At 41.0% G+C, this 12,739-nt stretch overlaps 1 protein-coding gene across 1 annotated transcript; it reads right to left on the minus strand.

The window, feature by feature from the left end:
- Window positions 1-230: 230 nt before the first annotated feature.
- LOC128769912 (cysteine-rich secretory protein LCCL domain-containing 1-like) lies at window positions 231-12,122 on the minus strand. Its single transcript, XM_053883983.1, has 15 exons — window positions 11,980-12,122; window positions 11,274-11,545; window positions 5,263-5,381; window positions 4,865-4,997; window positions 4,668-4,783; window positions 4,473-4,573; window positions 4,183-4,353; window positions 4,045-4,105; window positions 2,584-2,650; window positions 2,376-2,506; window positions 2,244-2,287; window positions 1,659-1,731; window positions 1,518-1,587; window positions 852-985; window positions 231-755 (listed from the first exon to the last, which is right to left on the minus strand). Exons 2-15 carry the CDS (start codon window positions 11,538-11,540, stop codon window positions 704-706), a joined length of 1,539 nt encoding a protein of 512 aa, XP_053739958.1. The 5' UTR covers window positions 11,541-11,545; window positions 11,980-12,122; the 3' UTR covers window positions 231-703.
- Between the last annotated feature and the right edge of the window lie 617 nt (window positions 12,123-12,739).

Below are 12,739 nucleotides of genomic sequence, written 5' to 3' on the forward strand. Positions count from 1 at the left end.
AACAATATGCAAATTTTAAAAAGTGCCTTTTCCCTTTAAATTTGTAACCGTTTTACCAAAACAATTAAATAAAAAAAGTACATTACATATTATATGTAGCTTCTATAATAATAATAATAATAATAATAATCATTGAATTAAAATACTGAATAAAAAAGAAGCAATAATACAAACAACAATAAAAAACAATAATCATAATAATAATGGTATTTATTTATTAACTCCCACAATTGAATTCCCACATTGATAATGTTCTTTTAAATGTCAGTATAATCATAGTATTGACAAATGACTTTGACACTGAAACAGTGACAGCTCAGTATTCCACAGACTCTGTTTGGAATAAAACCTGAGGTAAAGCACTGCACATGAAGAATTTTAAAATGAACTACCCATACATTAATATGGACTCTGACACCATTTCTAACCACTTCTGAGAAGAAGCATTTTAAGGTCTTTATGTCATCCTTATAACACGTGTCGCAAATGATGCCAGTATTTTAGACATACAACATACAACCCTATATGTATTTTGGACACTTGCTCACAGTCGACCAAATTTAATTGTACTACAGTCATGTTACACTTATAGTGCCAGTGGTTGAAAAGCAAAATTATTTACTGTGAAGTTGATGGTAATAACTGGTTCAAACACGATAATGACAGGGTCTGTAGAGCATCAAGTGGCTGTGTCGGTGGCTTTTCAAATGACTGCAAACACTCGGAAGGCTTTCCCTGCTGTTGGGTTGACAATGCTGAGAAAAGAAAAGTGGGCAGGAATGCAAGGACAATTCAGAATAAGGAATAATGCCTCCAAAAATAGTGTGTTGAACACTTTTTGCTGGCTGTACCTCTCGGATATGATTCCATTTTGGTGGCTGCCAGTGTACTGCTTCCTCCTGTCCACCGGCATGACATCCAGGTAACCACCCGACTCATTCTGGATGACCCCAGCATGGATAGCTGCTCGGCAGATACTGGATTTCTATGGATATGCAACATTTGCTTGTTTATTTTGATGACTAAAGATTTGACAATCTTTTATATATATTTATATCTATGTCTACTTGCTATAGTGGTCCATAAATATTGAATTTGTTGTAACCTTTTTTATGTGAATAAAGGAAAATCCTCATGTATTTATTGTAAACATAACAATGTCATTTAAAAGAATCCAAAAAGTCATTCATCTCAACAGAATGTATATTTTTGCTTCATGTTGTCTAAATTATTACAAAATAATGGGCTCAGCTTTTTTGAGCATTTTTGGAATGGCTAATACAGAACCACAAATTGTTGAACTAAAGATTCAACATGGAAAATGGCGATGAAGGCCACTTAGTAAGCAGCACTCAGCAGGCTTATCAACCTGCCGTCTTAACTAGTGTTCTCAGATTTTGAGCCGTGGTCAGAACAAACAGTCCCAGACTTCACTAAATGTAGTTTAATGAGTTACTGTTGTAAAGTAGTAATTAGATATAACCTCATAAATGTAAGGTAAATGTCCAACTACTCACATCTGAATAGTAATTTGTTCCAATGACTCTGGCTCGATTTTCACGCAGACAGTTCCTTGGACAGTACAACCTGGAGAAAGAGGTTCAATAGACGTTATAAAACCTGCTATTTTACTGACACCATTTCATTAGTACACTGACCTTGGACAATGTCGCACTGGCTTTTTAAAGGGACAGTAAAGTGCCACAGTGGTGTCACATCTCACTGCCTTCACTGGAAAGGAAAAGAAGGTTTTCACCCTGAACAACGCAATGCAACACATCCTCACTCCCATGGCGTCATATATTGTTGTTGGGAACGTTGCCTTTTGCGTCCCATTCTGACGAAAAAGGCAGCCTTCAGCATTGTATGTTGACGCATTGGCAGTGCCACACATGATAAAAAGAGGGTGATGTTTCATTCATTGTACTGTATGTTTAGCAACGCTCCATTTATTCTACTCTTAATAACGTGTTCATCAACCCGCCATGCGTTTTAGTCGTGCCATGCACCCATGCACAATGCTCCATGCAGCTCCGCGCAACGCACAATCCAGGCCTGGAATGCTACGGAAGGAAACCTTTTTTTTAGTCCATTGTCACACTTACGCGTAACATTCAACTCTGAAGGTCACCGTTTTTGTCAGTGTAGTACACAAAAGTCCACATTCCCAACGTCAATATATTACACTATATACACTATATTACACAATACTGCACAACCTGTGTTTTCTTTCAATGTCTTACCAGGAACAGACTCCACTTTGTATGAGTTCGCACTTCGATTCTTCCTGTTATTAACAAAATCAATTATAATCCCAAACTGTAAAAGTGAAGAAGCAGAATTGTCTATGCCAAGCACTGACAAGTATTTGTTACCCAAGAGACTGGATGCCATTCTTGTATGTTTTGGTAAACAGCGGTTTCCGGCCGAGTCTGGTCACATCCAGCCACCCGCCGTCATTATCGATGACACCCATGTGTAGTGCAGCTCCACACACACTTGATTGCTTTGGGCAAGACAACCAAAAGTCGATGATCGTACAAAATGTAACCAGCACAGCTGGCAGTTTTATGTGAGGTGTACCATGTCGTAATATCCAGTCCCAACCACTTTGCCAGGCTTCTCAAGGCAGCCGGGGGGGCACTCGTACCTACGCAGAGAGCGTGTTATTTGAATTTTTCTGTTCATTATCACTGTGTTAGGCATGTAAAAAAATGGGTTAGACAAAGACGTTAGACGATAAAGATTTTCCTAAATAACTGGCAGATGGGTGTCCAAAACTTCACCCTCATAAACACAGGACATACTTTTCACAACTGTAAATGGACGTCACGTCTCATAATTTAACACAAAGCAGACCATAAAATGAATAACAGTGTGTTTTAACAGTTAAAACAAGAAGTTCGTACACTCCCCACACTTTACTGTACTTAATTTGTAGTGATGGGCTTATGAGGCTTCATGAAACAGTGTCCTCATTTGCAGAGGCCACTAGATGGGACTCACTGCTCTAAAATATTTGGGTATTAACAACCACTTCAAAGGAACGTCACATCATGTTTAAACCAACACCGCCTCTATCGCCTATCGTCTCTTGTAGAACCCAGTTGTGTTTGTAACATAACAGACTGCTATGTCATTTTCATTCTGTGGTTAAATTGAGCAGTCTGCAGACTGCTGCCCCCAATGTATCCCATGTCACTAGGCAGTCCCCACCTGGGCACGTTTCCTGGACGCTTTTGAAGACAAATTAGAAATAATGTGAATATACACTACCAGTCAAAAGTTTTGGAACACCCCAATTATTCCAGTGTTTTTACTGAAAATTATGCCGTTTAATGTCTCATTGCACTTGTGAAAGCATAGTACAAATAAGCAATTGGAGTCACATTTATAGACCAAAATGTATTCTAAACCGTTGACTCATCAAAGTAGCCACCTTTGGCAGCTATAACTGAACAGCTGAACACACACCAGGCATTCTTTCTACAATAGAAATCCAATGTTTTTCAGAAAGTTCTTCCCATGTCTGTTGCAGAAGTTCCCATCAATGTGTGGCACTTCTGGGTTGCTTTCATTTAGTCATATTATTTGCCTCGAAATTATTATAGTCCTTTGTAAAATGTGAAATATTTTCACAACTCTCTCTCTGAAATTTTTAATTTTCATTTACATGATTGAATATTTCATTACTGCTTTGAATTTGAATTGATGAGGTGATTGATGAGAATTTGTTGATGGTCCCTATATGATGCCTGGTTGTAGCATAAGCCCAGCCTTTACGGTCATAGGAACCAGAAGGACTGCAGAGCTCACAGCTCTACCTCATGTCATGGAGGTGAAATACTCATAGTTCGACTTTTTCTGAGGAGGACATGATGCAAACAGACTGAATCGAGCTATTGCTGTAGTCAGGCTACGCTCAGCCCTTAAAGTGGGGCAACTTTCTGCTTTCTGAACGTATGAAACATTTATGTTGTTATGTTAGTCTTTGAGGGAACTCTTCAGAATAATTTGTTAGTGTACCGAGTATTCACTTTTCACCTGTTGCACGTCGTCCCCTTGCACCGGTCTCTCAGTTTCGTGTCACACTCCACCTGCTGGCCTGTAAAATCAACAATGGCCATATGAAGCAGGCAGGTGACAGACTTTTTTTTTTTTCTTTTTTAAATAAAAGCTCACTCATTTGCTCTGTACTGACGACCCGGTTCCTCTCTGGATTGTCTGGTGCTTGTGTGGGCTCTGCGGTTTGAACAGAGGGTTCCGGCTGCCGGTCACGCACTGCGTCCGGCTCGGGTTCGATGAAGTTGCTCTCCTCCAACTCCGGTGCTGGACGCCTGTCAACACCTCCGTCTAAAAACAAGTGGGTCATGTGTAGTTTTTTTTACATAACTTCATCATTTCTATCCTAACAAATCCCACATTTGACACTTTTGACACGCATGTCGGGCTCACCCGCACCTCGCACCCACCTTTGTAGCAGAGGTTGTCTCTGCACCCTCCTGCATAGCTGGCAGGACAGGCTGAGCATGGAGCCCCGTATTTGTAGGGAGCATGACCCCACCAGTTCCCTCTGGAGAGACAAAGGAGACCATTTTCTGTGTATTAAATGAATCATATTCATGGATGTTGTCTTTGAAAGCCGAGCCATGAAGGTAAACACCTACGGCGGGGAGTAGTTGCAGACCAGATAGACAGCTTTGGTCCAGATCATTCCCCACACGTTCATGTTGTAGCAAACGTTGATGGCACAGCCTATCCGATTGCTCGTAGCCCAAACCAACTGAATGAAGTCCATGTCGGAGAATAAAGATTCAGTGAGAGCTTTTTAGACACCAGGAGCCAGACTACAGGTATTTGTTACCTGAGTGTAGTGGGTGCAGACCGGTCCTGAACATCTGAAGGGGCAGTGAGGGTTACACTCTTGAGAGTATGGGTAGCTGTAGTACCTCACCTCATCATACCAGGCCTGAACGTGGTATGTGGGCGGGCGGTCTCTGTGGGGACGTGAGGGAGACACATGAGAATAAACTCATGACAAAAGGGAGACCAGTCATTCACACCATGTATAGAAGTCAATTTTAGTCAAGTTAAGATGGAACAATATGATCTTTTATTTGATTGAGGAAAAGGAGCTGAGTCAAATGACAGAACTTGCAGCACAGCTGTCAAGGTACAAGTGAGCAAAAATTGGCTCATGCTGGACTTCAGGTTGTCTCTGAAAAAAACATAAAATATGAACATACAATATGCAATACACACCTGCCCCAGTGTGCTCCTAGGTTTTGTCCAATTTGTGTCAGCATGTGGCTCGGTCCATGTTCCCATCGACATGTGTACGCCCAGTGTTCTGCGCTTCTTTCCAGCTCATAGTCCCAAACCTGAGAAGCGCAGACAGTCATCTGCACACAGCTTCAATAAAACTGTCAACTTGCATCAGTAGATGCTTGTTATTAGTCCTTTTTAATATGATCTTCTCTGTCATAAGTGCAGACAAAAGTGAAAGTACAGCAAAAAAGTGTAAACAAAGGAGAAGTGGGAGCAAGGAAAACTACAGAAATTGGACACATTTTCTTCATATCAATCCAGATGTGTCAACTCTGTCTGCATCATCAGGGAGCAGGATTAGCTGGTGGTTTTGAGTGCCCACTGACAAACAAACATCAGCATTCCAGAAGCATTGAACTCCCCATAGACCTCCGACCAGTTACAGATAAAATATTTCAGACCAGATGAAAAGCATTCTGTCACTGTCTACAGCTCTGTGACACCTGCACGCAAGATCACCCGCCTTTTTTCACCCATCGCCGATCCTGCACCTGGTTTGTTGAATTTCAAAGCAAGAGCCACACACTTCACCAATTCGCATTAGCCACTCGACCACTGACAAGTCACACGCAAATGAGCTCTAAATATTGCTCATGCATGATCTATATTTGTTGAATTAGACAACTTAAAGTTGGCTGTTTGAGGTTTTGATAGACAGTGCGCAGGTCCAATAAAATCCATCACTCTGCAGCTTGTCATTATGTGTAAGAAGTGGCCCATTGGTTCATTTTTTCACTGACAGTGTGCTTATCCGTTCGGAGCTGGACACACACACCTCACTCCTTTCTTGTAGGTGAGACCATGTAGTTGGTTTAAATACAGCAGGTGAAGCACAATAGGTTGAGAAGTTACATGAGAAAGGAAGTTTCCTGGGAGAAGCACTCTGTTGCAATTTGGATGAGGAGTCTCAGAATAAGGAGGTATCAGTCACATTGTCACATTTATCATCTTCAACTTAAAACTAGTGCATTAAGCTGGGAGTCAGACGCAATGTTACCCCTCAAATAGAGAGAGTGATTGTATTATTTCCTCCGAAGTTGGTCATCTTAATACACAGGACCTTCAAGAATACACAGCCCCTGTGCTCGGACACTACTTTGCAATTTTAACACACTGTAGTTAAAAGTCTCTCTTTACCCTGAGACACGCTGCTCTCCCTCTTTTGCACACAAACACTGACTCCAAAATAAATGGAGACGGGGTTCAGCTCTCACCACCACTTCACCTTGCAGCTTTGTGCTACTACGATACAAACTGAGTGAGGATAAAATCAGACAAAATAAATAATACAAAATGCAGCAGCATAGAAAAGAAACCTTTTTTGGCATTTGATAGCATCTTAAAAACATACTTTTGATATGAACTTATCATCTGAACAAAATCAGTGATGGGGTTTGAATAACAGCATGTAGAAGAATGGTTGCTGTGTGCTGTTGTGCTTCCATTTTCACCAACCTAATAGCTAAATGTGCTCTAATGTGTTCCACATGTTTGCTCTGACGAACACACTGTTGCCCATTGACTGTGCTGCTGTTTACCATGGGTGAAAAGTGATATGAAGACAGAGCCTTTATGACCCTACACTGACACTATCATTGACCTGAACACAGGGAATCTTTTGTGGGGGAGCAACAGGTCTCAACATGGGTGTGTTGCAATGCGATTGAAACACTGAAATCAACTTACAATACATTTTTTTATTACACAAAAGCGCTTGCACACAGCCTGCGCTTGAAGACGTCTTTGTCTGAATATATGACACAAAAATACTCAATTCACACACTAATCCTCTTCATCCAAACAACAAATGGAGGCCACAGCGTTAAACAGCCACATACAGTGGTGGAAAAACCTTTTTGGACCAACTTGCATTGCACTGTGTGCTAATGGCAGCATTAATAACTATTAACTTCATGATGTAATGGTTTGTAGATTTTATTTTGGTTCAGTTTTTGAACACATTTTCTGCTCTTTGTCATGTTTGATACCATTTGATGTTGACAACTAATGAACTGAAGCACAAGAATTTATTTAAGAAAATTGTATTTAATTTATATAGACAAAACAAAATAAAAATGTGTCTGTTTAATATAGTCACACACGAAAAGGATTTTTCCACAAAAATATGTGAGAGAATGTATGAAATTGAAGGGTGTCCAAAAACTTTTTCCCACCATATATGGCACAAAACAGAGCTGTCGGTATCATGATGAAATGCAACAAAGAGTCAGGTTAAATTTAATTATAACAAAATATGAAGCTTTTTAGCCGGCAGTCAATACACTGTGATACATTTTCAGAGAATAGGAGGCAGTCTTTTATTGTCATTGAGCTCATGACTTGAACAGTATTCAGGTGTTGTAAATGTGTCAGTGCAGTTGAACGGCAACTCTCTTAAATGTCAGAGTTTAAATCAAAAAGCAAATTGAAACTTTAGAAAGTATAAATTGAACATCACCGGTGAGATGTTTAATGGGAGAAGGTGCTCGACCAATGACACCGATACAGTCGAAGATCAGTAATGAAAACATATTGTTTGATTTCTCCGTCATATCTGTTCTTCAACTCGGGAAACTTCAGAACTTTTTCCACATATATTTCTCAGATAAGTGTTGCCTTGGATTGTCTTTGTTAAACCAAAAAAAACCTGAGTTTCCTTCGGGGATGACAAACTGTTTTCAAATAACTTCCTTGCTGAAATGTGTCCAAGCATCCTCAGACCAAAACGCACATCTTATACACTAAACACCATCCACACACCCACCGCACAATACCCACCTCACACAACACTTGAACAAACTTTCAAGTGTAATTGTGGAACACAAACCTGGCTAACTGCACCAAAAAGAGATGCACACACCAATGCAGTACATATATACAGTAGAAGCTCAATCATACACAAATCTACTTAACAAACGCCCTGTTTTGTTGTCCCTGCAATGAACCAATCAAAACCACACATAAATACTGTTAAAGAAAACATGTGATATCCTTTATGATAAAGTGCAACAACTGTTTCATGAAAAATTGAATCTGCACACTGCCACACTAAAGAAGTGTGGTGCACTGTTTTTTAGCTAAAACAGAAGCAGAATTGTGCCCACCAGTGAACCGGCACCACTGTCCCTAACTGCACTCAAGATAAAATATTTACTTTTTGAACTCAACAGTCCAAAAGTCTTAGTTGGGATGTTGGATGATTTTGACCTTGAAGATGGTCTCTGTGGTTTCAGTTTTATATGGCTGACCAAGTAGCGGATAGCAGCACAGAAAACACTTGTAAATGTAATTTTAGTTCATAAGTCGTCTCATATATCTGTAGCATACATATAAATATAACAGGATTAAGCCCAAAGTCAGCAAATGTTTCAACCAAACCCTTAAATTCTGCATCTGTGCAAACCACTGCCCAGCACTCTCTCCATGGAGTGAATATGAACGCCCAGAATAGTCTCATCTTTTCTGAATTAAGTAGGATTGAAAAATTAAAGCATTGTTTGTCTTAACAATGTAGCGCGAATAAATGAGTTGACTTGGGTAGGAGATGGAACCAGTGTTTTGACTGAGAACTATCCGCACCAACATTCTTTGCTGGCTCATTAGTCTGCCTTCGCTCTTGTTATTCTTCACCTCAAATTATCCCACGCAGGAAGACAGACTGCCCTGCCACCATTGGAGAAGTCCCTCTGTAGCAATCTCCTTCTGCATTCCAGGGCAAAATAGGTTCCCTAAATACAGGCTAGCTCCCAGGCACAAACCTGGACCACCTTTTATTAAACGCCAGCGTCAAGCCTTTGAGAACATCCTCACAGAGATGACATGAAAAGTGCATGTCTTTAATAATCGTCTTCTTGTTCCAAATGAAGCAAGTGCTTAGTTGAAGAACTCGGGAATTTTTGACATGGGATCCCTGAATGATTAGGCATGGCACACGTTTTCACTTGCTTACACAGCACTTCAAATAGCCCAGCTGAAACAGACTGACCGCTGGGGCACCCCAAATGAGATTCAGGCAGGATTAAACAAAAGATAACATCCCCCTCCAGGGTTCTGGGTGAGCTCAGAATCCGGCAGGGTGGGGACCCTTCTTAGGGGAGGGAGGAAAAACAAAACTGCCAAGAAATTTGGTAATAGTTGTGTGGTAGGAAAAGATGTAAGGGAGGGGGCAGCTCGCTTTAGGAAGAGGCAGGACAACACTGGGGTTGAACACTGGACCTATGCCAGGGTCACAAGGGCGGTCAAGAATGAGGCTGCAGGCTGGAACTCTAGAAGACAGTGTGCGTGTTCCATACATGAGTGAGGTTCAAGCAGATGGTCAGGAAGGACGTGACTAACCTATGAACCTAATGAAATAGCAATATATTCCAAGCGCCTGTGAAGTCCTGGTTTTCTGTACTTTACTGCGAACTTTTCCCATACAAATATATACTTTGTTGCCTAAGTTTATAATTCGATTAGGGACTTTATTGGAGAGGAATGTTTGGGGAACGGATCAGCCTTTCATTGACATCACACTCATCATGCACTAATCGTGTTCGGCCAAAATTCTATACACGTATGTGCAGCAATCATCTTGGGTGTAGCTTGACCTCACATCTATGCAAGCACTCTGTCTTGGACCAGTAGCTCATGAATTTCATTCCCACAAAGCTACCTCTGCCTGGTCTGAATGAGTTCTCAAACATAAAACTGTGAATAAGACAGCTATTGTTGGCACACACAGGAAACATGGGATGTGCAGTTTGGTGAAGAGGGCAGAGAGTACACTGTAGGGAAAGAAAAAGAAGAAGAATGATGGAGAAAACAGCACTAGGCTGAGTCTGGACCCAACAATAAATGATAAGGAGCAATCTGCAAGAACTGTCTTGCAAAAGTCACGCAATCAGGCAACGCAACAATCATACATAACCAACCTTGGGTGTTATCATCCGCAGTTTGGATGAAGGCTGGTATGACAAGCATTTGGCCCAATTTAATATTTTCCAGATTCAATTCATATCGTGATTGTGGTTTACATTGCAATTCTTTCGCATATATGGTGTTATTCCAGTATCTACAATCCTGCAGAGGTACACTGAGCAGCGGTTAGCAGTGAGTGCTAACATAGCGTTAGCACGGGGCTGCCAATTATCTCGTAACCAGCATAAAATACTCAAAAAACACAACAAATCTGGCAGTGAGTGATTGGTATACATTTGACAACAATTGGTTTTTGAAAGTTAAAGTCTGTCATGAGTATTAAACTTGTACATTTGATGCTCTATCGTGGTCTTATCCACTATTGACCAGGAAACAGATATGATGTTGCGTTTGCCGTTGTCATAATGTGGGAAAAATGGGGAGAAATATCATGGATATTTAATATTCTGACAGAAAACAAATTGCAATACATTTGAGAATTCACATTTTTCCCCAGCCCTAACGTATATACTTTATTTTACTTACTTTACTGTATTTTGTATTTCCTGTGAAATGGACTCTGTGTCCAACACAGATATTGTGGATTATACTTCATGCAATATAATCACTGCACCGTGATATTACCATGCAAGTACAACATGTTGTGAGGGACTTTATATGATACCTCGTTCATATCTTAAGCGTCATTCATACGTGTTGCATCACATCCAGGCACGTGCCACACGGCAGTAGTATTTGGTGCAGTTATGGGGGATTTTTAACTCCAGTAGTCCAACACACCTGAATGAGTTCCTACGATTCGGCTATGGAGAAAAAGTCTATGCACCGCTAGTAAGACAATACAAGTCACCCCTCTTCATCCCACAACAGAGAAAGAAACTCACTGGTCTTGAAAGAATGGACCAGATACAGAAGGTTTTCTCCAATATCATGCTAATGCTAGTGAGTGCATCTTGAAAGATCAAATCATGCAATGTCAGCAATTCATCAGTTCATCTAGCTATGAAAGTGACAAGTCCCCTTACCATGTATTCCATGTTGGATGCAGGTGGATGGACTTGACCCCGAAGCTTGTTATGCAGGTCTAGGATCAAGTGCATGTCGCCTTCGCTGATTGCTCTCCTTCCTCTACTCCTGGCTCTCCACCACTCCTCATCCTTTTCTTTATACTTGTCAAGGATGGACTCCAGCTTTGTGGAGTTTGGGAGGACCATACAGACCACTGTCCGCATCACGCATAGAAGCAGGCTGACCCATCGGTACCAGCCAAGAGAAGAACGCAGATGTCTCATGCTGCCTGGAAAATAATAATAATAATAACTTTTCTCTTCACTGAGAAGGTTGAATGGAAAAAGAATGATTAAAAGTTATTTTTAAACATGGCGGGCCATAGAAACTGTTCAATCTATTCTCCGTCTCTCATAAATAATGGCATCATTTTAGGCAGCTTTACTTCTAATATGCCTTTCCATGCAGCCAAAAGCGCAAAAGTGCATCCGCAGGTCACAGCATCCCCTCTCACAGTGGCTCCAGTGTACCGTCACACACGTTATGGTGCGGCCACAAGGTGAGATTTATTCACAAGGTCACTATTTACTGTACACAAAATCCACACAGCAGCCTGATTGAATTTCCTTTTTCAAAGATGATTTATGTAAAATATCAACACTGCTACTGTAAATCATATATACAAGCTCCATACGTGCAGAGAGTAGGAATCAAGCAATTTACCTTAAAAACTGGTGAGAAAAGTGGCTTCAAATCCAGACACGCTTTAAATCCAAATCCATCCCACCAAAGTGAGCTGAGTTGTGAGTGAAGACTGCGTTGGACTGTCAGCTCCGCACAGGCTCTCAAATGTCTGAAGGTACCTGCTGAATTCCTCAGGTCTTTCAGTGCATAGCAGGCTTCACCCACTGCTGCTTATGTTGCACTCACATGATACTTTTGTGCTTAGCAACGCTCAACAGAGCAGACCACACCTCCGGGTACCGGGTTGGACCCCCTTTTGCATTCAGACCTGCCTCAGTTCTTCATGGCATAGATTCAAAAAGGTGTTGGAAACAGATTTTGGAAACAGCCAGTTGACATGACAGCATCTCACAGTTGCTGCAGGTTTGCATGCTGCACATCCATGATGCAAATCTCCTTTTCTAACACAACACAAAGGTAGGGTGGCCATTTCCACAGCAATGAAAAGGACGACACTGTAGCATTTAGGGAGCATGGATAATCGAAACACGTGGCAGTTGTGTATCCCTCAAAAACGAAAGATTATAGTGCATGTCAACACGATGCAGTGACTCTGAAATTAAATTAAAACACAATTTTGTCAATCATATATCATGAAATAAGTGTCAGAGAACACTCTTATTCCACTTATTCCATACTCTGGTGTGACTACACTGACAACTATGGTGATTTAGCTAAACAAGATAAAAGCAACTGTTCATACAAGAGTGTATGAGTAAGAGCATGGGGTCCACAGTCT

Source organism: Synchiropus splendidus, chromosome 13 (genome assembly GCF_027744825.2).
Source record: "Synchiropus splendidus isolate RoL2022-P1 chromosome 13, RoL_Sspl_1.0, whole genome shotgun sequence".
Taxonomy (NCBI): Eukaryota; Metazoa; Chordata; class Actinopteri; order Syngnathiformes; family Callionymidae; genus Synchiropus; species Synchiropus splendidus.

Bases quoted from the DNA above. Each gene is read 5' to 3' on its own strand.
- LOC128769912 (XM_053883983.1), bottom strand. From the start codon at position 11,540: ATGAGACATCTGCGTTCTTCTCTTGGCTGGTACCGATGGGTCAGCCTG. The intron at 2,288-2,375 runs GTAACAAATACT...TGTTAATAACAG, and splicing joins AATGGCATCCAGTCTCTTGG to GAAGAATCGAAGTGCGAACT. The intron at 986-1,517 runs GTGAGTAGTTGG...GCATATCCATAG, and splicing joins GAACAAATTACTATTCAGAT to AAATCCAGTATCTGCCGAGC.